Source organism: Melanostigma gelatinosum (assembly GCF_949748355.1).
Source record: "Melanostigma gelatinosum genome assembly, chromosome: 15".
Classification (NCBI taxonomy): domain Eukaryota; kingdom Metazoa; phylum Chordata; class Actinopteri; order Perciformes; family Zoarcidae; genus Melanostigma; species Melanostigma gelatinosum.
The window spans coordinates 22,933,799-22,958,363 of NC_136648.1; the positions used below are offsets into that span (position 1 = coordinate 22,933,799).

At 44.6% G+C, this 24,565-nt stretch overlaps 1 protein-coding gene across 1 annotated transcript; it reads left to right on the top strand.

Annotated features, from left to right (window-relative positions):
• Positions 1–23,815, top strand: LOC306788731 (myosin-7-like). Its single transcript, XM_079284343.1, has 38 exons — positions 1–41; positions 188–400; positions 597–740; positions 838–994; positions 1,070–1,097; positions 1,965–2,070; positions 2,162–2,254; positions 2,331–2,394; positions 2,488–2,586; positions 2,688–2,791; positions 3,319–3,457; positions 3,537–3,655; positions 3,771–3,920; positions 4,063–4,233; positions 4,322–4,628; positions 4,734–4,807; positions 4,956–5,161; positions 5,412–5,535; positions 6,617–6,753; positions 6,847–7,102; positions 13,462–13,704; positions 13,789–13,965; positions 14,073–14,218; positions 14,343–14,433; positions 14,519–14,908; positions 15,011–15,137; positions 15,296–15,414; positions 15,513–15,709; positions 15,943–16,126; positions 17,187–17,352; positions 17,452–17,576; positions 17,657–17,965; positions 18,054–18,257; positions 18,382–18,678; positions 19,687–19,791; positions 19,896–19,991; positions 20,325–20,459; positions 23,696–23,815. The coding sequence occupies exons 2-38, from the start codon at positions 200–202 to the stop codon at positions 23,714–23,716; spliced, it is 5,811 nt and encodes a 1,936-aa protein (XP_079140469.1). The 5' UTR covers positions 1–41; positions 188–199; the 3' UTR covers positions 23,717–23,815.
• The last annotated feature ends 750 nt before the right edge of the window (positions 23,816–24,565 follow it).

Sequence of the window (24,565 nt, forward strand, 5' to 3'; positions counted from 1 at the left end):
AGGACCATTACACCTCAGTCTCCTCGGTAAGGATTGATAAGGTAAGAGCAACTGAAAAATTGAAATGTGTTTGATTGAAAAAGCAATAAAATCTAACACCAATATGTGATAAATTAACTAATACAAAACTGACAATATTGGCATATGCAGTGTTTTTATTCAGAATTTCGATAATTTTTTCCTGTAGACAAGGTGAAAAATGGGCGATGCTGTCATGAGAGATTTCGGGGCAGCAGCCCCTTACCTGAGGAAGTCAGACCGGGAGCGTCTGGAGGCCCAGACCCGTCCCTTCGACATGAAGAAGGAGTGCTTCGTTCCGGATACGGACGAAGAGTTCGTGAAGGCTTCTGTCACCAGCCGTGAGGGAGACAAAGTCACTGCTCAGACTGCAAAAGGGAAGGTCAGTGAGCTGGCAGGCACAGCTGCTCTGGATGCAACTGCTTTCATAATTAAGACACAATGGTACAATGCAAGGGATGATTCAGGTCCATTTGTCCTTTAGTTCTACAGAGCAGTGAAACAATAGGAGACTGATGCTCCTACTGCGGGATCACACAGAAAAGCATTACATTAACATTCACTATCTCCATTTTCAGACTGTCACAGTGAAGGAGTGCGATGTCCACCCTCAGAACCCGCCGAAGTTTGATAAAATTGAAGACATGGCGATGCTCACCTTCCTCCATGAGCCAGCTGTGCTGTTTAACCTCAAAGAGCGTTACGCAGCGTGGATGATCTATGTGAGTTGAGGCAAAGACTGTATCCCTCACCTATAGTACAACTACAGCATAATTGTATCTTTTTAAATCATTCACTTCCTCTTTATCATTCTAACAGACCTACTCTGGACTCTTCTGTGTGACTATCAACCCCTACAAGGGGCTGCCAGTCTACAACCAAGAGGTGGTTGTTGCCTATAGAGGAAAGAAGAGGACTGAAGCTCCTCCTCACATCTTCTCCATCTCTGACAATGCATACCAGTACATGCTGACTGGTAATTCCCCTTCAGTTATTATAACGTTCAGGTGAATCCTAGAATCCTCCAGTGATACTTTCTTCTCTTTTCCAGACAGAGAAAATCAGTCAATTCTCATCACGTAAGTTGTGTTTTCGTGTTATCCAGTTGAGAATGATATATATCTGTGAGAAATATTGTTTGTTTTGGGAGTTTTTGCTGATATGCTTCAGTTACTCCCGGTAATGTATATTGTTATTTTAAGTGGTATGTTATCAGTGAACAGTTGCGTTTGTTGATGCCACAGTGGAATAAAGCACTTCAATATGAACATTAACATTACATTATAGATTTACTGGCAAGAAACGAAAAAGCCAAACAATAATCAGGGTGTATTCTCAGCCTGTTCTCATACCAATGGTGTCAAAGAACGCCGCTTTGTCACATCCCTCAGCATCTGATAACGACACACATCCCCTTTACCATCTGCATGAGATGCACCGGGCTCCCAAGTAACTACAATGTTAACCCATCCACTACATTATTAGACCTTCAGAATGTAAGGATGTAGTACGTTGACAGAAAACACTCTTTCAACCGGTGTTAGAGACAGGTGCTGCTGTCCTAAAGTGTTGTTGAGTCATTTTGAAGTTATGTTAGTTATGTTTGTGGCTTATGTTCACGTACCTATTCTAAACCCACCCATGATGTTTTTCCTAAACCTGAGTAATTGGTTGTGTTGCCTAAAACTGAGTTTACATACTTATTTTAAACCCAACCATGATGTTTTTCCTAAACCTAACTAAGTTATTTTGTTGCCTAAACCTCAGCAAGTGTTTTTGTTTAAATTGACAATGTTAACCACGTGTTTATTGCGACCACTACTTGGCTGCCATGTGTGTAAGAAAATGATGCTGAAGCATCAATATTGTCTTTAATCAAAAAACCTGAATAGTTGGAGAGGCTGCACTGTGTGTTGTCAACTAATCAAACACATTTGTGTCTTCAGCGGAGAATCTGGTGCTGGGAAAACTGTCAACACCAAGAAAGTCATCCAGTACTTTGCCAGCATCGCAGCTGCAGGCGGGAAGAAGGACGCAGGCTCTGATAAAAAGGTTATAATGCTGAAACATTTAACGGCACATTGAATAATGTTCTTTAGATTTGAACTATTTGAACAAATGTTGCACTCCTCAATTCTTTCAGGGAACCCTGGAGGATCAAATCATTCAGGCTAATCCTGCTTTGGAGGCCTTTGGGAATGCCAAGACCATCAGAAATGACAACTCTTCTAGATTTGTAAGTGTCTGTCTGTAATCAAATACCCCTTTGTGCCAATTCTATTTTCACACATTTTCATTGGCATCATTTTTAGGGCAAATTCATCCGTATCCACTTTGCAGCCAGTGGAAAGCTGGCCTCAGCTGATATTGAGACATGTAAGCAGTCTTTTCTCTTTGCTTTTCATTTTGTCTGTCCACATGTTCTCAATGATCACCAAACCCACTCACATAATGCAAATGTCTTTACAGATCTGCTGGAAAAGTCCCGTGTCACCTTTCAGCTTAAGAATGAGAGAGATTACCACATCTTCTATCAGATTCTGTCTCAGAAGAAACCTGAGCTGCTTGGTAAATGAAAAACGGATCTGTGACCAGTAACAACAAGTAGTTGTAATGTTGCTACATCCCTACTGGCATTCAGAATCTAACACTTCTGTGTTGCTTCTCAGAGATGCTGCTTATCACCAACAACCCCTATGACTACGCCTTCATCTCCCAAGGAGAGACGACAGTAGCCTCCATCAATGACTCTGAGGAGCTGATGGCCACTGATGTGAGTAGGGATGAACCATGATGTCTAATCATGGAGCCGGCCACTCACACCAAAAAGTCAAGTAAAGGGGTGACATTTTATAATAACCATTGTTAATAAATGGTTAACTGGTTAATTCAACTTGAATTAATAGTTATCTAAATGTTGACAAACAATGGCATGATAATTATTCATGTTTACTTATTATTAGTTATGCTATAATTTGTTATTTTATCATTAGTTTGAGTAATATAAAAAATTTAGAAACTATATATTTCATCACAGCTAATATAATAGAAGATAACAATTACATGATGATTAAATGATTTAAATAGACTCGATTAGATTCCAACGATGGTTATAACGTGGGATCATGGTGGCTCAGAGAGCACATTCTATCTTATCCCCCAGATCTCTCCTGCCACTCTACTGTGTACCCGAATTCAATCCAAAAAGTCAATGACATATCAAATATAATATCCCTCTTTCCAATTTAGGATGCCAAAACTAGCACAAATGTTGAGAACTTATCCTGTGCACCTCCACAGGATGCCTTTGACGTACTGGGCTTCACTCAAGAAGAGAAGAACGGCATTTACAAGCTGACTGGTGCCATCATGCATCACGGCAACATGAAGTTCAAGACCAAGCAGCGTGAGGAGCAGGCAGAGGCTGATGGCAGTGAAGGTGAGACAAGCTCTCTGATCAGGGACATGAAACATGTCAGAATTGAATGAGTTTATTAAAAGATTATGCATTTTCTCAGGTATTGACAAAGTCGCATATCTGATGGGCCTGAACTCTGCCGACCTCATCAAAGGTCTCTGTCACCCAAGAGTCAAAGTAGGAAATGAGTGGGTCACCAAGGGACAAACTGTCCAGCAGGTAATAATGCAACTTATTGTAAGGTGTTCAGAAAGTACAATAGATAAAGGAAGAAACACTGACTGCAAAACAAAGGCTATTTCCTGTAACTTTCAAACATTGGATTTTCCTTTAGGTGTACTATGCTGTTGGCGCACTGTCTAAATCAGTGTATGAGAAGATGTTTCTGTGGATGGTGGTGAGGATCAACCAATCCCTGGACACGAGGCAGCCCCGCCAGTACTTCATTGGTGTACTGGACATTGCTGGATTTGAGATCTTTGAAGTGAGCTTCTTCTATATAATATGTGTTATATGGGCAACTTTATTTAACCAATTCCATCTTTTTCAATTTAATGCAGGTAACAAATATATGAGTATGAAAATGACTACTTACTTCTAAATACTTTTGTCACATTTCATTCCAGTTCAACACCTTTGAGCAGATGTGCATCAACTTCACCAATGAAAAGCTGCAACAGTTTTTCAACCACCACATGTTTGTGCTGGAGCAGGAAGAGTACAAGAAAGAGGGCATTGAATGGACTTTCATAGATTTTGGTATGGACTTGCAGGCCTGTATTGACCTGATTGAAAAGGTGAGAGACTGGACGATTACATGTTCAGACATACATGAAGATTGATTGATTTATTTTCTTCAAACTGCTCATGTTTTTGTCCCTTCAGCCCATGGGTATCATGTCCATCCTTGAAGAGGAGTGCATGTTCCCCAAAGCCTCTGATGCCACCTTTAAAGCAAAGCTCTATGACAACCATCTGGGGAAATCTGCCAACTTCCAGAAGCCCAGAATTGTCAAAGGAAAACCAGAGGCTCATTTTGCCCTGATGCACTACGCTGGAACTGTTGATTATAATATCAACAACTGGCTGGGGAAGAACAAGGATCCTCTGAACGAGACCGTTGTAGGACTCTACCAGAAGTCTAGTCTCAAGCTGCTATCTTTCCTCTTTGTAAATTATGCTGCATCTGAAGGTAGGAATGAACTGAATGTACTGCATTTGTCACAGTAAGAACTGTAATAAAACTCATGGTTGTGTCTGTAAATTAAATCTAATGAGTTGTACAATGGTTCATTAGGTGAAGGGGGAAAGGGCGGCAAAGGAAGCAAGAAGAAAGGTTCATCCTTCCAAACTGTGTCTGCCTTGCACAGGGTTAGTAAAAATACATAAATATGTGTCAACGGCTACTTCATATGTAAATGAATGACTGAGACTTCATTTTACATTGATATCGGGGAGATATATATCACAACGATCATATAAAATGGGTGTTAAGCACAGGATTTAATGCCATCCACAGGAGAACCTGCACAAGCTAATGACCAACTTGAGGTCTACTCACCCTCACTTTGTCCGCTGCATCATCCCCAATGAGACCAAGACTCCTGGGTCCATGGAGAACCCTCTGGTGATGCACCAGCTGCGCTGTAACGGTGTGCTAGAAGGCATCAGGATCTGCAGAAAGGGCTTCCCCAACAGGATCCTCTATGGAGATTTCAAACAGAGGTATTATTTTGTATGTCAAATATGTTTGTTTTATTGAGATGTTTCCATTTCATATTTATGTTTCTCAACTTTTTATAGTACTTTCCAGATTTCTTTTTTTGTCTGTGTCTATTGTATGCCCCAAATACCAAAGCAAATTCCTTGTCAATAAACCTGATTATTATTATGAAATGCTTAGTCACATAGTTTATAATTCTAAAATAAGGTGTTATGTAATTTTAAAATGTATTTTCACCGTTCCATTTTCCAGATATCGCATCCTGAATCCTGCTGCCATTCCTGATGGCCAGTTTATTGACAGCAGGAAGGGAGCTGAGAAACTTCTTGGGTCTCTGGATATTGATCACAATCAGTACAAGTTTGGACATACAAAGGTAATTAATAAACAAGACAAGTCCAAAGCACATCTGTTACAATTGTTTAAGCAATACCAAACTACAGAATGATGGTAAATGCAAAATGTGGCAGAAAAGTAGAAGAAGAAAATAATCAAGAAGTCTCATCAAGTCAGTAAACCAGCCAGAGAAACAGATGAAGAAGTAGATCGGTTATTGAACTGTTTTCAGTGGTCATTTGACTAATACAAAAGAAAATGCTGATAGTTGTTAGTTGTTATGGTGAAAAGACACGTCAGTGGGGTCGTAAAGTGTAGTCGCAGCTCGCAGGGAAGAGAATGGATGCTGCTCCTGAGATGGATGGCTGGCTAGTTAAATAGCTAGCTTGTCCTTCTCCAGGGCAACATTGGTTGAGGCAGAGGGACCGTTAGACCCAGCGCTACCACTGGCTACCAGCCCACTGTTCAGCTCATTTACTGTAACAAGTGTAGCATTAAAGCATGGTGGAATTAGCAAGCTAGCTAATTAGTCAACTGTCAGCTAGTTAGTTAGCTTGCTTGCAAATTCCACACTGTAAAAGAAAATGAGCCAAAGTTGTATCGCATCTGGCGATAGCAATGAGTTTTCCTGTGGTGTGACAGGAGCGTGTGGCCGAAGCGTTGACTTGTTCAAATTTACTCATTTACTCTGACTCTCTACGCTTCATAACATTACTACTCCACTTTTTAGTCGTTACTGCAAAACCTCACCTCAGTGAGTCCGCAACTAGTCGTAAGTGGATTTAATTTATATGGAAGTTTGGCCACTACAACGGTTGCAATGGCAACAGCAAAACAACAGTAAGGTACACATAAAATAGCCGCTGCTCTGACTATCCTGCTACATTGATTTGAACAGGAATGTCCATTCTACTCCTATTCTATTGCTATGACACCAACTGAATAATGCCAGTTATAGAGTATTCTTATATTAAATACAATTTGCCACCATAAGCTACTGGTTACACCAGACCAAATAGGACTGTAGCAGCAAAATCCACAAGTGTATTGGATTGAGCAAGGGACCATTAAAGTTCAACTTTGAATTTCTAAGAGGAACATATGTTTTCATGTACCTAAAGGTGTTCTTCAAGGCTGGTCTTCTTGGGACACTGGAGGAGATGAGGGATGACCGTTTGTCACTCATCATCACTGGAATCCAGGCAAGAACAAGAGGCCTACTGGCAAGAGTGGAATTCAACAAGATTTGTGAGAGGAGGTCAGAGAAATCAGGAATTTTAAAAATGAACTAAAACCAAGAAAATTATAACGATCATTCATAGAGATTTAACTCTGGTTGATCTTCCGACAGAGATGCACTATTGGTGATCCAGTGGAACATCCGTGCCTTCATGGGGGTCAAGAATTGGCCCTGGATGAAGCTGTTCTTCAAGATCAAACCTCTGTTGAGATCTGCAGAGGCAGAAAAGGAGATGGCCAACATGAAGGAAGAATTCCTGAAGCTGAAAGAGGCTTACGCAAAATCTGAGGCTCGTAGAAAGGAACTAGAGGAGAAAATGATCTCTCTTCTTCAAGAGAAGAACGACCTGCAGCTCCACGTCCAGTCTGTGAGTCTAATGACATTATTCTTAATATAAAAGTGGTAATATAACCATACAGTATATAAACACAATCTCAGTCCCAACTTGTCAAATATGGATGCTTTGTCAGGACCCATTGGTATCCCTTCTTAATTCTTAAACGGGTTGTCCCATTGACTTCAACATGTTAACATTACGTAGGTGACATAAGTTAAGTACGTTATGTTACTTCTTGTTAAACGTCAACTTTTACTTTCATTTGTACCAACCATCGAACCAAATTTGTGCATAAATGAACGAACCTGACCATCTTTACTGCCATTTCCACATCACCTTATATTATCTTCAATAGGTAAACCAGCCAAAAAAACATTTGGAAATGATAAATCACAACTCTTTTTTATTGAAACAGAAAGACATAATGAATAGTTTATAAGTGAGAACAAATAAATACATATAGGTGTCATTATTTTCATTTCCTCTCGTCAGTAAAACAAAGAAAATGTACGCAATCCTTTTCAAACTGCTGTAGGCTTCTGTGCCTCTGGTGTACTACCGATGTAAATGTTAATTAAAAGAAATTCTGCAAATTTGATTTGCGATCCACCTGTGGGCTCCGACCCAGTCTTTGAGAATGATTGGTATATACCATATGAATATATAATATAATGTATGTATTGTGACAGCCCCCGGGGTGGCAAGGGGGTTTCACGACAACACGGACCAATAAACACAACCAGTCGGTAGATAAATGGTGCAAGTGAGGTTTTTACTGAATATAGAGAGTGGATAGAGGTAGGATAGACACTCAACAATACACTGTCCGCTTTCCAGAGGGATGGTCGGTGTTCACTTCCACGGTTCGGTGCACAACGGGTATTCCTCATACGGTCCAGGGCGCGGGCAGGAGCAGGGTAGTCGTACAGGCAGGGGTCGGGAGCCGGGCGGGTAGTCAGACGTTCCAGGGTGATCAAGGGGTAAGGCAGTTGTCTCCAATGGGTTTGCTTTTTCTCCGTCTCCTTCCACTCCTACTCTCTCCTAGTTTCCTGTGTCCGGGGCCCTTTTATAGTCCCCTCCTCCTCCTCTGATAGGGTGTGGTCGCTCCCTCGTCTCTCCTCCTCAGGTGTTGCTTGTTGGGCTGATGGTGGTTTGGCGCTCTTTTCCACTCCCTGACATGGGGGCTCCGCCTCCATGTCAGGCAATATCGTCCCTCTACCACTTCTCCTCTGAGGTTGCCCCTCCGGCTGCCACATACCCCCCCCCTTAAATCCGACCTGGGGGGAGGACTGCTCCAGGAACCTAGGGCGTCCCGTCTTGACAGGGCGTCCGCGTTTCCATGAGCGGCCCCGGATCTGTGGACAACAGAGAAAGCATACGGTTGAAGGGATAAAAACCAGCGGGTGACCCGGGCGTTATTGTCTTTTGAACGGGACATCCATACCAGGGGGGCGTGGTCCGTGACCAGGGTAAAGTGTCGTCCCAGCAGATAATATCTCAACTCCCCCAGAGCCCATTTGATGGCCAAACATTCCTTCTCGACCGTGGCGTATCTCGTTTCTCTCGGTAATAATTTTCTGCTTACGTATGTGATCGGGTGCTCCTCTCCATCCCTCAGCTGGGACAGGACGGCACCCACCCCGGTCTCGGAGGCATCCGTCTGTACCACCAACGGTTGCGTAAAGTCCGGGGTCACCAGCACTGGTTCAGAACAGAGTACTTCCTTCAGCTTCTCGAAGGCGTCCTCGGTCTCTGCCGTCCATACGATCCGATCTGGCAGCCGGTTTTTTGTTAGGTCCGTCAGGGGTGCTGCAAGAGCAGAGAACTGGGGAACAAACCGTCGATAGTAGCTAGCTAGCCCAATGAATGCTCGTACCTGTTTCTTTGTGCGGGGGCGGGGCCATTCCCGGATCGCCTCGACTTTCCCTACCTGGGGCTTGACGCAGCCGCGGCCGATGGTGTACCCCAGGTAGTCAGCTTCCCGGAGGCCGAGGCGACATTTCTTGGGGTTGGCTGTCAGCCCCGCCCCTCGCAGAGCTTTCAGGACGGCTTCCAGTCTTTGGAGGTGAGCCCCCCATTCCTCCCCGTGCACGACGATGTCGTCCAGATAGGCTGCCGCGTATTCTCGATGGGGACGTAGTACCTGGTCCATCAGTCTCTGGTACGTGGGGGGGGCTCCGTGGAGACCGAACGGCAGCCTCTTATAGTGGTACAGTCCCATGGGAGTAGTGAAGGCCGTTTTTTCCCTGTCTTCGGGGGCTACTGCCACTTGCCAGTAGCCTTTAGTCAAGTCGAGGGTGGTTATGTATCTGGCCCTCCCGATGCGCTCTATCATCTCGTCCACCCGGGGCATCGGGTAGGCATCGAATTTTGAGATGGCGTTGAGCTGCCTAAAGTCATTGCAGAACCTGACTGAGCCATCGGGTTTCGGAACCAACACTATAGGGCTGCACCACTCGCTCGTCGAGGGTTCGATGATGTCGGCCTCCAGCATACTCTGTACCTCCCTCTCTATCGCCCCCCGGCGGGCTTCGGGGATGCGGTACGGCCTTAGCTTCACCTTCTTCCCGGGCTCGGTGATTATCCGGTGTTGCACCAGTGTGGTGTATCCGGGGTCCGGGGAGAACACGTCCCGGAACCGATCCACCATTTCCCGGACGTCCTGCTTCTGCCGGGGGGTCAACTCTTCTCCCACGGGTACCTCGACTGGCTCCGTTTTTCCTGGGAGGGTAGAGAGAGAGAAACAGAGCATGGCATCCCTACGCACCCATTTCTTGAGCAGGTTCACATGATAAACCTTCGTCGGGTGCCTCCGACCTGGTTGCCGGACTCGGTAGTTTACCGGCCCCAATTTCTCCATCACTTCATACGGCCCCCTCCATCGGGCTAGAAACTTACATTCCGCCGTGGGTACCAGGACCAACACCCGATCCCCTGGGTTAAACACTCGGGGTTGGGTTCCCCGGTTGTACACGCGGGCTTGGGCCGCCTGTGCCTCGGCCATGTGTTCTCGGACGATGGGCCAGAGGGATGCCATCCTCACCCTCATCTCCTCGACGTGGTCCACCATGGTGCGGTAGGGGGAGGGTTGGTGTTCCCAGGCTTCTTTGGCCAGGTCGAGTAGCCCCCGGGGTCGTCGACCGTACAGGAGCTCGAAGGGCGAGAATCCGGTAGATGCCTGGGGCACCTCTCTGATGGAGAACATCAGGAAGGGTAGCAGTTGGTCCCAATTCTTCCCGTCCTGGTCCATGGTTTTTTTCAACATTTTTTTCAGTGTCTGGTTGAATCGTTCTACTAGTCCGTCCGTTTGGGGGTGATACACCGACGTCCTCAGTTGGGTCACCTTCAGCATGCCACACAGATCCTTCATGATCCTAGACATGAACGGGGTTCCTTGGTCGGTGAGAATCTCCTCCGGTATTCCGACCCTGGAAAACAACATCACCAGCTCCCTTGCAATGCCCTTGGTGGCCATAGAGCGTAGGGGAATGGCTTCGGGATACCGGGTGGCGTAATCCACTATCACCAGGATGTACCTGTGTCCCCGGTTGGTCTTGGGTAGTGGCCCCACTAGGTCCATCCCGATCCTGCTGAAGGGGACGGTGATGATCGGCAGGGGCACCAGCGGGTTTCTGTGATGGGGTTGTGGGGCCACTTGTTGACATTCGGGGCAGCTCCGGCAGTAATCCTCCACGGCCTTTTTTATTCCGGGCCAGTGGAACCTGGCCCTCACCCTTTCCAGGGTTTTCTCCACTCCTAGATGGGCACCTAGGATATGGGAGTGGGCTAACTGGAGGACAGAGGGTATGAAAGGACGGGGTACCAGTAACAACCTGAGGGGGGCCCCGTCCCTTATTACTACCTGGTAGAGGAGCCCGTTATAAATGGAGAAATGTGTGGGAGGGAGGTCTCTTACCCCGTCCAGTGGTCGTCCGTCTACGGCGGCCACCTGCCGAAGGGCGTGGGCTAGGTTGGGGTCCTCCAACTGGGCCGTCCCAAACCTCCCTGTGAGGGGCCCGGGTAAGATGGGCTCCTCCGGGTCCTGGGGAAACAGCCCGGCCAGCTCCTCTTCTTCGAGGGAGGGGGTATCTGCCTCCTCGGGGATGGGCGGCGCCTCTCCTTCGGGCTCACTGGGGCTGGAGGGTCCGTCGTTCTCGACGGCTGTGGCATATACGTCCTCGGGGTTGGGTTGGGTGGCCTCCACCAACGCCCGGGCCACGGCACTGGCGACTCCTTCCGATAGGGGATCGGTGGAGATCTCCTCCCCCAGCCCACAGATGGCTTTCGTCTTGTACTTTCGGTGAGGGGTCGTACCTGGTTTCACCACCAGGCTGCGCCACAGCTCCTGGAACACGGGCAGGTCTCGGCCGACCAGCACCTCTACGGGGAGTCCTTCCACTACTCCTGCAGTGCCGACGTATCTACCCCTCGTCGTGTATATCTCGAGGGCGGTGGTGGGGTATTCGCGGGTCTCCCCATGGATGCACGTGACCGCTCGGGTGCCGGTTAGGAGCGGGTACTGAGCAAACGTAGGTCTCACCAAGGTAATAGCGCTCCCGGAGTCCACCATCGCGGAGGCGTCGCGGCCGTTTACTTTGACCGGGGTGAGGGGCATGTGGTCCTCGTGAGTGGCCCAGCATCCGGTAATCAGTCCGCATGGGCGACTCCCCTCACTGGCCGTGGGCATGGGTGCGTCCTGGCGGTGAGGACATTCCCAGGCGATGTGCCCGATCTCGCCGCAGTGGTAGCACCTCCTCTCTTCCGGTCCAAACGCCGGCCGACGTCGGGGAAAGCCTGGGGGAAAGGAGGGAGACACATAGGTAGTTTCCTCCGTTCTCATCTTTTCTTTGCGGGTGGACCCCTCCACTTTCGGGTTTCTTCCCCCACGCACTAACGCTTGTGCTGCGTGGTAACCCTCCATGATCTCTACCAGTTCCTCGAGGTTGCGGGGGTTTCTCTGGCCGGCCAATTTTTTTGCCTCATACGGGAGGGATCTAAGGAATTTGTCCATGACGACACGATCGGTGGGCGACACCTCGGTTGGCTCTGCGTGCAGCCAGGCCGTCGTAATCCTCTTGATCTCATGCATCTGGGCTCGCGGAGAAAGGGAGGTGTCATATGTCCATTCATGAAATCGTTGTGCCTTTATTAACAGCGTGACCCCGCATCGCTGTAACGCTTCCGCTTTCAACACCCGGAAGTCAACTTTTCCAGCGCGCTCTAAGTCCTGATACGTTACTTGCGTTTCGTTGATCAAAAAGGGGGCTATCAACTCAGCCCAGTGCTCTTCTGGCCATTTTTCCCGGAGTGCCGTTGTCTGGAATATCTGAAAAAACACTTCAACATCGTCAGCTGCCGTCTGCTTGAGAAGGAAGCGCGCTGGGTTGGCTTTCTCCACGGTACGTTGCTCCTGTTGTGTCTGTAACATGCCCTTGATTTCGCTTTGCATCGCCTCCGCGCGTTCGGTTTGTACCTCCATATACTTCTCCATGTGTACTTGCTGTTGGTATTGTTGTTGCTGCTGTGCTTGGAGGATTTGCATTTGTACTTGCATGGCTTGTTCGTGGCGTTTTTGGGTTTCCTGGTTGCTAGCGATTAGCCCCGCTAGCAGCTCTTGAAATGGCACCGGGGTGGCCATGCTTACTGGGTCGGTCGGTCTATCGGTCAGTGTTGCCAGAACCGGACTGTGCCCACATTCTCCACCAAATTGTGACAGCCCCCGGGGTGGCAAGGGGGTTTCACGACAACACGGACCAATAAACACAACCAGTCGGTAGATAAATGGTGCAAGTGAGGTTTTTACTGAATATAGAGAGTGGATAGAGGTAGGATAGACACTCAACAATACACTGTCCGCTTTCCAGAGGGATGGTCGGTGTTCACTTCCACGGTTCGGTGCACAACGGGTATTCCTCATACGGTCCAGGGCGCGGGCAGGAGCAGGGTAGTCGTACAGGCAGGGGTCGGGAGCCGGGCGGGTAGTCAGACGTTCCAGGGTGATCAAGGGGTAAGGCAGTTGTCTCCAATGGGTTTGCTTTTTCTCCGTCTCCTTCCACTCCTACTCTCTCCTAGTTTCCTGTGTCCGGGGCCCTTTTATAGTCCCCTCCTCCTCCTCTGATAGGGTGTGGTCGCTCCCTCGTCTCTCCTCCTCAGGTGTTGCTTGTTGGGCTGATGGTGGTTTGGCGCTCTTTTCCACTCCCTGACATGGGGGCTCCGCCTCCATGTCAGGCAATATCGTCCCTCTACCACTTCTCCTCTGAGGTTGCCCCTCCGGCTGCCACAGTATATATATATATATGTATATATATATATATATTTTTTTCTTCTTAATTAATCATGTATCTTGCAACTTGCCATATGATAACAAAGTAATGACCATTTCAATTTAGGAGCAAGATAATCTTGCAGATGCTGAGGAAAGATGCGAGGGGCTGATCAAGAGCAAGATTCAGCTGGAGGCTAAATCCAAAGAGCTGTGTGAGAGACTGGATGATGAGGAGGAGATGAATGCTGAACTGACTGCTAAGAAGAGGAAGCTGGAGGATGAGTGCTCTGAGCTGAAGAAAGACATTGATGACTTGGAGTTGACTCTGGCTAAAGTGGAGAAAGAGAAGCACGCCACTGAGAACAAAGTATGACGTACAGTAATCACTGTAAAGTGTTCCAAATAACATCTGCATTGAAGTCCTTGATATATAAATGTCCTCTGGCCATAGGTGAAGAACCTGGTGGAAGAGATGGCTGCTTTGGATGAAATCATTGCCAAGTTGACCAAGGAAAAGAAAGCCTTACAGGAAGCTCATCAGCAAACGCTGGATGATCTGCAGAGTGAAGAAGACAAAGTCAACACTCTGACCAAGGCCAAGGCTAAGCTGGAGCAGCAAGTGGATGATGTAAGAATTCTACTACGTATTGTCGCAATCCCCAAGTGTTCAGTAATACCATATGCTCCTTGCATATTGAGATACATAGTTTGACTTTCTGCAATAATATTGTTCAGCTTGAAGGTTCACTGGAACAAGAGAAGAAGATTCGGATGGATCTGGAGAGAGCTAAGAGGAAACTAGAGGGAGACTTGAAATTGACCCTGGAGAGCTTGATGGACCTGGAGAATGACAAGCAGCAACTTGAACAGCATTTGAAAAAGTAAGCACATTATACTACTGTATGTACAGTATGCCTGGAACTCATACAAGACATCAAAGCTGTACAGATAAAAGCAGAACCGATGACCAGTTGTTCTAATCCTAACTACTGTATTTCATCACAGGAAAGATTTTGAAGTCAGTCAGCTCAACAGCAAAATAGAAGATGAGCAGGCAATAACAATTCAGCTTCAAAAGAAATTGAAGGAGCTCCAGGTAATAGATGATTACAGTAATGTGTAATGGTTAAAATGGTTAAAACCCTTGATGGTAATAGTGACCAATAGTTCTGCATTTACAGGCCCGCATTGAGGAGCTGGAGGAAGAGCTGGAGGCAGAGCGAGCTGCCCGAGCCAAGGTGGAGAAGCAGAGAGCAGACTTGGCCAGAGAGCTGGAGGAGATCAGTGAGAGGCTGGAGGAGGCCGGTGGAGCAACATCCGTCCAGATTGAGATGAACAAGAAGAGGGAGGCCGAGTTCCAGAAACTCCGCAGAGACCTCGAAGAGGCCACTCTGCAGCATGAATCCACTGCTGCCACACTCAGGAAGAAACAAGCCGACAGTGTGGCCGACCTGGGAGAGCAGATTGACAACCTGCAGAGAGTCAAGCAGAAACTGGAGAAGGAGAAGAGTGAGTTCAGACTGGAGCTGGATGACGTGGTCTCCAATATGGAACATATTGTGAAGACAAAGGTTGGCTTAAATGATTTATTGCTAATGTTGAAATTGTATCGATATGGGGTATAATTTGGGGTACAATGGTATATTTAAAATGTTTATTTTTTTTAAATCCAGACAAATCTAGAGAAGACATGCAGGACTCTGGAAGATCAGATGAATGAATACAAGACTAAGTTTGAAGAGGCTCAACGCTGCATAAACGACTTCAATATGCAAAAAGCAAGACTTCAAACGGAAAATGGTATATTGATATCTGCTCCATGTATTTGATAGCTGACAATTTTCATGTAAAAATCTTTTTTTTCAAGTTTCCATGAATACAGAGAAAACCAGACAAAATATCTCTAAAAAAGGTTTGTTGGGACACTGACAATATGATTCTGCATTTGCCGATACAAGGTGAGCTCACAAGGCAGCTGGAGGAGAAGGAATCCCTGGTGTCTCAACTGACAAGAGGAAAAATATCCTACACTCAACAGGTTGAAGATCTAAAGCGACAACTGGAGGAGGAGACCAAGGTGTAATGAAGTTTCAGTGCACAATAACATCACAGGACATTAACTTCTAATCAAAGTGTTTTACAGTGTTACTTATTCATATGATTTTGTTTTGACAGGCAAAGAGCGCCCTGGCCCATGCAGTGCAGTCAGCTCGTCATGACTGTGACCTCCTCAGGGAGCAGTATGAGGAGGAGCAGGAGGCCAAGGCTGAACTGCAGCGCGGCATGTCCAAGGCCAACTCTGAGGTGGCTCAGTGGAGAACTAAGTACGAAACTGATGCCATCCAGAGAACCGAGGAACTGGAGGAGGCAAAGTAAGACAGTTTAACATACAAATTCATGATTTGAAACATAATTCCTAAAGAGACATTTTACTTCGTCTAGCAGATCAGCTTTTTGTTTGTGTTATGTTCCTACTAAAATGTAAGACGAACAAAAAGTTTGTCTGTTGGATGACCGAGCAGCCATATTAGTTGATTTTATTATAATTTATCCAGTAAGCACAACTGCAAGAACATTGAACGATTTGAATGGTTGATTTCTAAAGGAAGAAGCTGGCTCAGCGTCTGCAGGATGCTGAGGAGGCTGTTGAAGCAGTGAACGCTAAATGTTCGTCTCTGGAGAAGACCAAACACAGGCTGCAGAATGAGATTGAAGATCTCATGGTGGATGTGGAGAGGTCTAATGCTGCTGCTGCTGTTCTGGATAAGAAGCAAAGAAACTTTGACAAGGTGAAATACTGCTAAGTATCTGTGAGCACCAAAACTATCAATTGGCAGGCTCACCTCTGAGCCTTTGAAGAAATAATATCAGGAAATTATTATATTTTATCTTTTAAAACTGCTATTTCCAGTCGTGCCACATCTCCACAGTCATTATCTCCAACACTCAGCAATTTACACCAAACAATCTAGATTGGTAAATAACACTACAGGTAACAGGAAAAATATGTATTTTTGATATTGGGGTGAATTGTCCCTTGAAGTTCACTGGCCAATAGAACACTAACATGGGTTATTAAAGCCAAAGTGTGTAAAATTAGACAAAGTCTAACTTTGTCGCTCCCTACTGGTAGTATGAAAAATACACTCTGGCATACAGATGATTGGGCTAAAACATTGCATGAATTTAAACCTGCACTCAATATTTTCCACAAAAAGCCTATACCATCTGTAAAAGATATAAAATAGTGGCTTTACAAGGCAGGAGTGATTCTCCATCGGTCCAAATGTGTCTTTAACACCTATTGAGCAAATTTGTTCAGCTGCATTTACACCAAATCTGGTGTTCGGCAAAAAAATGCCAGTCCTCCCATTCATTTGGATCTGGGTAAAAAAACAACAACCGAATTTTGGCGAAAGGTTGAAACCCAATAAACTTTTGGAGAAACACAACCTGACCTCACATTGGGGTAACCGGTGATCAGACCAGAAGACGGCAACCAGAAGAAGAACCTTGGTTACCATGTAGCATTCCGCTGTTTACCAAACTCTGAAGATGGAAGAGCGACTGATCGCTGCCACGACGACTTTTCCAGAACTGTACAACCCTTCGCTTGGTGATGTTCACAACATGAACACATGCGCAATTTAAGTGACACTCCCACACCGCCCAACCCTGCGGTAATTGCTGCAACGCCTTATTTGGTGTAAAAGCAGCCTTTGTGTTATCTTTAACTCCACCGTGGAGTGTTTTTTTCAATAATAGGACAAATTGTTTCACATAAAGTGAATTCCCAAACACGTCATCTGGCGCATATACACTTATTGCTGGCCTTGCTATCCACTGTAGGTCCTGTCTGAGTGGAAGCAGAAATACGAAGAGTCCCAGTGTGAGCTGGAGAGCTCCCAGAAGGAGGCCCGGGCTCTGAGCACTGAGCTCTTCAAACTGAAGAACTCTTACGAGGAGTCTTTGGATCATCTGGAGACCATGAAGAGAGAGAACAAGAACTTACAAGGTAAGATCTACTGCCGGGGTTTGTGTCCGAGTTTTTGCAGACATACTTTATGAATTAAATTATAAAGCCATCTTAATCACTCTGCCTGCCATTCCACAGAGGAGATTTCCGACCTCACTGAGCAACTTGGTGAGAGTGGGAAGAGCATCCATGAACTGGAGAAATTACGGAAACAACTGGAGCAGGAAAAAAACGAGATCCAGTCTGCTCTTGAGGAAGCTGAGGTACAGGCCCTCTGAATTAAACATTGTATAATTCAAACTGTCTGCTGCAGTGTATAACTCTGTACCCCCCTGTCCACCAGGCCTCCCTGGAGCATGAAGAGGGTAAGATTCTAAGAGCCCAGTTAGAGTTCAATCAAATCAAAGCTGATATTGAGCGCAAGCTAGCTGAGAAAGACGAGGAGATGGAGCAGACCAAGAGGAACCTACAGAGGACGATTGACACCCTGCAGAGCTCTCTTGAGGCAGAGACACGCAGCAGGAATGAGGCTCTTCGTTTAAAGAAGAAGATGGAGGGAGACCTGAATGAGATGGAGATCCAGCTGAGCCAATCCAACAGGCAGGCAGCAGAGGCCCAGAAACAACTTAAGGCTGTTCATGCACATCTGAAGGTAAACTAGAAAAGGAAAGGCGGACTTTCTTATGTTTCAAATTCAAACTGATTCTAAACATTCATGTGGTTGATATCATCCCATAAAGGATTGCCAAATTCAGCTCGATGAGGCTGTTCGGGCCAATGATGATCTCAAAGAGAACATTGCCATGGTTGAGAGGCGCAACAACTTGCTTCAGGCTGAGCTGGAGGAGCTCAGGGCTGCTCTGGAGCAAACGGAGAGAGGTCGCAAACTTGCTGAGCAAGAGCTGCTGGACGTTAGTGAAAGGGTGCAGCTACTGCACTCACAGGTGAGATCTAATAATCAATTGCAACAACCACGGATGACTGACTGTTTTTTTCGGACATTATGAAGAAATCAAAGGCATTACTATTTCTAACTGCAGTAACAATCTCTCAAATCTCACATATCAGAACACCAGCCTTATAAACCAGAAGAAGAAACTTGAGGTTGATGCTTCCCAGCTTCAAATTGAAGTAGAGGAAGCGGTGCAGGAGTGCAGAAATGCTGACGAGAAGGCCAAGAAGGCCATTACTGATGCTGCCATGATGGCAGAGGAGCTGAAGAAAGAGCAGGACACCAGCGCTCACCTGGAGCGCATGAAGAAGAACATGGAGCAAACCATCAAAGACCTGCAGCACCGTCTGGATGAAGCTGAACAGATCGCCTTGAAGGGAGGCAAGAAGCAGTTGCAGAAGCTCGAGGCCAGGGTAAGAGAAATTAGCCAATATACACATTTTACACACTTCTGCAAGTACAATTCTCAGGTTCTGAAAAGTGAAGCCAATGCAAAAGGGCCTTAAAGCTGCATTCTCTCTAATGTCCACCAGGGGGCGACTCCTCTGGTTGTATAGAAGTCTATGAGAAAATTACTCTACTTCTCTCTTGATTTATTTTGAGTTAATGGTCTCAATCTCTAGTTTAAGTCTTCTTCAATACAGCATGATGTTCATTTGGTAAATTATGGTCCATTTAGAGTCAAATAGACCATAAAGAGGAGTATTAGTTAGGGCGGGGCTACCTTGGGATTGACAGGGTGCTACCACGGTGTTGTCCAGTTGGAAGTTTTCTGGGTTTTCATTTAAGAACTTTAACCCTTTCAGTGTGTTTTCAGATCATGAAAGTTAATTGCAATCATTTTGGTCTCCTAAAAATATCTTATTCAGAATTAATTGTACTTAGCTCCACCCTCTTGTGTCGCTGCAAAAAAACAACATGCCGTCGGCCAAAATTCAAGATGGCGACGGCTAAAATGCCCCACTGGAGACTTCTAAATAGTCCACAAACTAATGGGTGAAGCCACAGTGACTACGGCCACTTCTTATATACAGTCTATGGACCAACGTTCATTTAATATTCATGAAGCTTTAGTATCACAGTTTGAACTCGTGAGCAGATGATCATCCAACCATGCAGAATCTTTCTAATGGAAAAAGGAAAATGCTTATTTTCAGTTTGCTCGATAATCATATTCCGTCACCAGGTTGTCGCTAACTTTCTTTCTGCTGTTTGATTATGGGCAGGTCGTGTACAGTGGGTACATCAGACCTTTGAGACTGTGCCATGCCATTGAATGTAAAAAAAACAGTGAGCTGAAATTGGTTAAAAAGCTCAGCTGTGCCACAGAGTGGACTGATAATTATCTTGGGAGTTAAATGCTAAAATATATTCTTGTGGAACAGTGCATTTTCAATAAGTCATTTTCTGATGTTTTTCAGGTGAGAGAGCTGGAGAGTGAGGTGGAGTCAGAGCAGAAGAAGAGCACTGAAGCTGTGAAGGGAATCCGTAAATATGAGAGACGCATTAAAGAGCTCACATACCAGGTGATTGTTTTTTTTATGAATGGATTAACACATTTTTATGAATATTCTCTATATTCTCCTTATCAAACTTGAGAGGCTTATACCTATTCCCTCCATTTATTTAGACTGACGAAGACCGCAAGAATATGGTGCGTCTGCAGGATCTGGTTGACAAACTGCAGCTGAAAGTCAAAGCCTATAAGAGAGTTGCTGAGGAGGCTGTAAGTGTGGAAAGTTGTCCTTATTTGTGCTGTGTGCTCACGACACACGGTTTCTTTATTTTTTCAAAACTACTTCCCTTTTGTCAATTGTGTCTTTTTATATTGTACAATTTATTACATTTGGTAGTTGCTAAAATACTATTAAAACAGCAGCTGTTTTAAGTTTGAGGCAGAAAACATCTCAGCCTCCACTATGACTTGTTTTAGACCTAATTGGTAAACTACAATGTTGAAGCTGTGAAAACCCTTACAACTGAAGAGCATGTGGCCCCAGGTTCATTGCTTCTTGCAGTAATAGTATATTGTGGCCTTTGTTTTTGTTGAATCCTGTAGGAAGAGCAGGCCAATACTAATCTGGGCAAGTTCCGTAAACTGCAGCACGAGCTGGACGAGGCTGACGAACGAGCTGACATCGCAGAGTCTCAGGTCAACAAGCTACGTGCCAAAAGTCGTGATGTGGGCTCAAAGGTAAGAAGCCTCTCTCCACTTCATGTACTGTCCTACTGCCTTCACAATACTGCACACTATTCAATCATCCATTAACCATTTCAATGTAATCCATTTAAGATGTGTGTTAATCCCTTTTAATTAGTAATTATAGAAATGTTCATCATTTTAAATAGAAGTGTTAAGGAGTAAATACCGGTAAGCCAAACCAGTTTTTGTATACATCAATTTTATTTACATTTCTTTGAATTCATTTAGTGAGTTGTATTAGTGAAATTGAATAGGTTAGTAGTACTGCTTTTTTTGTTACACAGACTTTTGTTTTAAAAAAAAAAGAATATTCTTTATAATAATAACTATCAGTGTTTTTTTGTGAATGCAGAGACACCAATAAACATTCAACCAATCAAATGGATGTAAACTAAATAATATATATAGATAAATAGTAATAATTAGTGTTGACAGTTCCAACTGTATTATTAGCTCTTATGCCAGGGGTGTCCAAACTTTTTTCACTGAGGGCCACATACAGAAAAATATACCAAGGGCTGGGCCACTCAGGTCCGATCGCCTCACCCCTAGTGTGTTAAAGTGAGCAAAATCAATCAAATTTGGTTCTCAATGTGCTTTTGTTCAGATTTAACAGAGATGTTTGCTCACGTATGTTGAGCCGAACAGACTCATTATTCAAATAGAAGGGAGTTGAGAACAGCTCGATGTCTCTCTCAATGAGAGAAAAATATTGAAAGCCATGGCATCTGGTGGAACATGTTCTAGGTAGGGCTGTGCCACATCCAATCAATTTCAGCAAACATCCCAGTATGATTTAATGCTAAATAAATGAAGGTATCAAACACGTATTGCTACTTTGCAGTTAAATATTTAACATTTATTCCAACATGAAACAAAGCAGAAAATAACACTTTGACAAACACGTCAGGACATCTTATTTACAGCTAGTAGCTTCGCATGTGCTGCTTCCCTTTCCTGCTAGTCTGCTGTCTGATTGTGAGGTCAGGCTGATCTGATATCAGCACTGCAGTTTCTCCTCAAATAGATTCAGCTTGGGGCATTCTGCCCCAAGCTGAATCTATTTGAGGGCGCTGATTGGCTAAATTGTATGTCACACATTTATATCTTTAATCAGCAATTGGCTAAACTGCTTCACTGCTCTTTTGGGCAAATCAAGCAGCTCCTAAAGCAGAAATGATCGTCAACTCCCCGCAAACAAACAGCTGTGCGGTGTCTGTGGCATCTGTGCTCTCATCATATGCAATGAAGTAAAAAGCAAAAGCACGAGCTTTATCTGACACTTGATGGTTTAGGTTAGCTGACAAGTCTTCGATTCGCCGCACAACTGTGTTTCTGGACACGCTAACGTTGTTGAATTCCTGCATTTATTTTTTGTGGAAAAGCTGCCTTGTTCAACACAGTATCTCCACCTAGTGGTGAAACTAAGAAGTACAATACAGTCAAGCGCAAGTTTCAAGTGTGGGCCATATTACATTATATTTTTAGAAGTTGCTGCGGGCCAATTAAAAATGGACCGCGGGCCGTACTTGGCCCGCGGGCCGTAGTTTGGACACCCCTGCCTTATGCAGTGAGTGGGATATGCTGATGTTGTGGCAGTGTTGGTATACTTACCCACATTTTTGTTAATGTCCGGGAAATCTGAGGTTTGTTTCTAAACACACACAGCATTTGCGTTTCTGCTGATCAAATTTCCAGTTACAACCATTACTTACCACAGCTTAGCTGTACTGGCCATCTGACATACCGGGACAAACTCCAGTGGGTCATCCGCCCTGTCTGTCTCCTTACCTGCCCTCTCTGTGTGCCTGTACATGAAAGCATTCTGCATGTGTGTACCGGTTTAATTTGTCCTTATATCATAGGCTCCGCCGTAGCCTGCTCCATCGCTACTATTATCACTGTTAATCTGAGTATAAATTGTGTCACAACCTCCACAAAATGTGTCGATTCACTATCAGAAATTTTGCAATTTGGTCCAAGAACGTTCAGAGAGTCAAGCCGGAAGCCTCTGGTGCCCCTGCTCTGCCCATAGAACATGTGGTTAACATTCAGCAAAAGTAGCATGGAGTAGTGAGATGTACAATATGTGGTATTTACAGTCACTGTACATTTGAAATCAACCCTCACCAACGATTGGGCTTATGTTCAGAGCTTTCAGAGAACACTGCCTTTTTTATGATTTTGAAACCTAATTTGTATACTTACGGATTTTATAATCATTCAAATGTGGCTGGGCGGTAAATAACACATTGTTTTGTGTTGTGACAAACTCAGAAGACATATTTATTTTTGGTTTATCCTGACTTTAACCTTCTATCTTGAAAAATACATGTTTTAACTAAATTATTTCAACAGAACTCAGTTTGTGATGTAAAAAAATTGGCTTGAGACTTAAAGCTAGGGTAGGCAGTTTTCTGGAAAAAGCGAAAAATACGCCAGAAGTTGAAAAACAATCCTCCTGCACCTCTACCCTAAGTCCCGCCCACCAGACGAGCATGGGCATTTACATGTGCAATGGCAAGCTGGGAATCCAACTTGAGGCCAAAGCAATCACGATGTTGACATGTTTTATTGCATTTATTGTCAGACTCTCTTTGAGACTTCTGAGACCGTCTTGTTTTGTGGGTTGCTTCAGTGTGGGCAGTTGTTGTCAATGCTGGAATAGCAACTTTTTCTGCCATTAAATCAAAACAGTCACCCTTTGAAGGGACGCACATGTGCATCTGCATTAGTAGAACAGCCAATAGGAACACCCTCTCTTTGAATACACTGTGATTGGCCAAATTCTCCCATCATGGGCTAGATCATCTAAAACCTTAGAACAGAGTGCAGAAGTTTAGCTTTCCCTCGGACAATATGCTGAAAGGTCACCTTGGAATTTTTGTCCAATAACACCCCAAAAATAATTGTCTCCTCTAGCTTTAAATAAAGATAAGCTTCTCTCTTTTTTAAACATTTTTAGCTCTCCTCCAAATTCATTCATTGCTGCATTTTTTAGATTCATCTCATCCCACAAATTACACAATAATACTCAAGCATTTCAAATGATTTTTGCCAAGCCAACATACTACGGTAAAGGTAAGCTGACAGTAAAATAAACCTCCTTCCTGTTGAATCACGAGTAACATCTTCAAGTTACCTTTGGTAACACTTGTTGGGTCTTGTTGCTCCGCTGTCACTAATCCGTGTCTCTTTGTCTACTCTCTTATCATTCTTCATCACAGAAAGGGCTAGATGAGGAGTGAAACCCTCAGACGACCACCTAAGACCTTTGGGATATCCTGTGCTGTGATCCCCTTTGTCTTCAAAGTAATTCTGTAGAATAAAAAAAAAGTGCATTCAAATGAACGTGTAGAGTCCTCATTCATTTCAATCAGGCAGAATTCTCCATGTTAACCAAGAGAAGTCATATCACGTGTATGTATTCACCAGCTTTCACTTCATGACCCATGACAACTATCACCCAGCTGGTAAATGAATTTCAGTCGATAAAGACAGCAGAAGGGTTAGCATTAGAGAGCACAAAAGAAACCTGACACAAAACGACTAACTTCTCCTCCTGTGGAGGGTCACAAATGGACTAGGGTTCCTAAAGGTCACTCTTGCCACCTTGTGCTGACACTCTGAACTGACTTTATTTTGTTGCAGAGAGGTTTTTGACAACAATTTCTTTTTTCACTGTTTTTACTGACACCCCTAGATCCTAAAAAGTTCATACATTTATGACTAGATTGTGACTAAATGATCACGTTGACAATATAAGGGAACAATCTTGGCTTTAAGTGAATATATTATATATCAGTTAGTAAAGGTCCTTTCCTGACCACAGCAATAGAACTGTAAATATATCTGTAAATAGAATCAAAAAAGGAAAGAACAGCTAGCCCTCTGAAGAATATGCTTCAGTGGAAAGTTACTCATGGTGGTCGAAATGTAATTTCAGAGGTTTCTTCACCTCCTCGCTAATAAACCTACATACAGGGGAAACATGGATTGTAAACATAATTTGATGGCAGTTAAATATCTGTTTAAAGGAGACCAACTTTTTATTGGCATTTAAAAACTTGACTCAAGTTTAAAAATCACTGTCGAAC

Bases quoted from the DNA above. Each gene is read 5' to 3' on its own strand.
- LOC306788731 (XM_079284343.1), top strand. From the start codon at position 200: ATGGGCGATGCTGTCATGAGAGATTTCGGGGCAGCAGCCCCTTACCTG. The intron at 6,754-6,846 runs GTCAGAGAAATC...ATCTTCCGACAG, and splicing joins AACAAGATTTGTGAGAGGAG to AGATGCACTATTGGTGATCC. The intron at 16,127-17,186 runs GTGAAATACTGC...TATCCACTGTAG, and splicing joins AGCAAAGAAACTTTGACAAG to GTCCTGTCTGAGTGGAAGCA.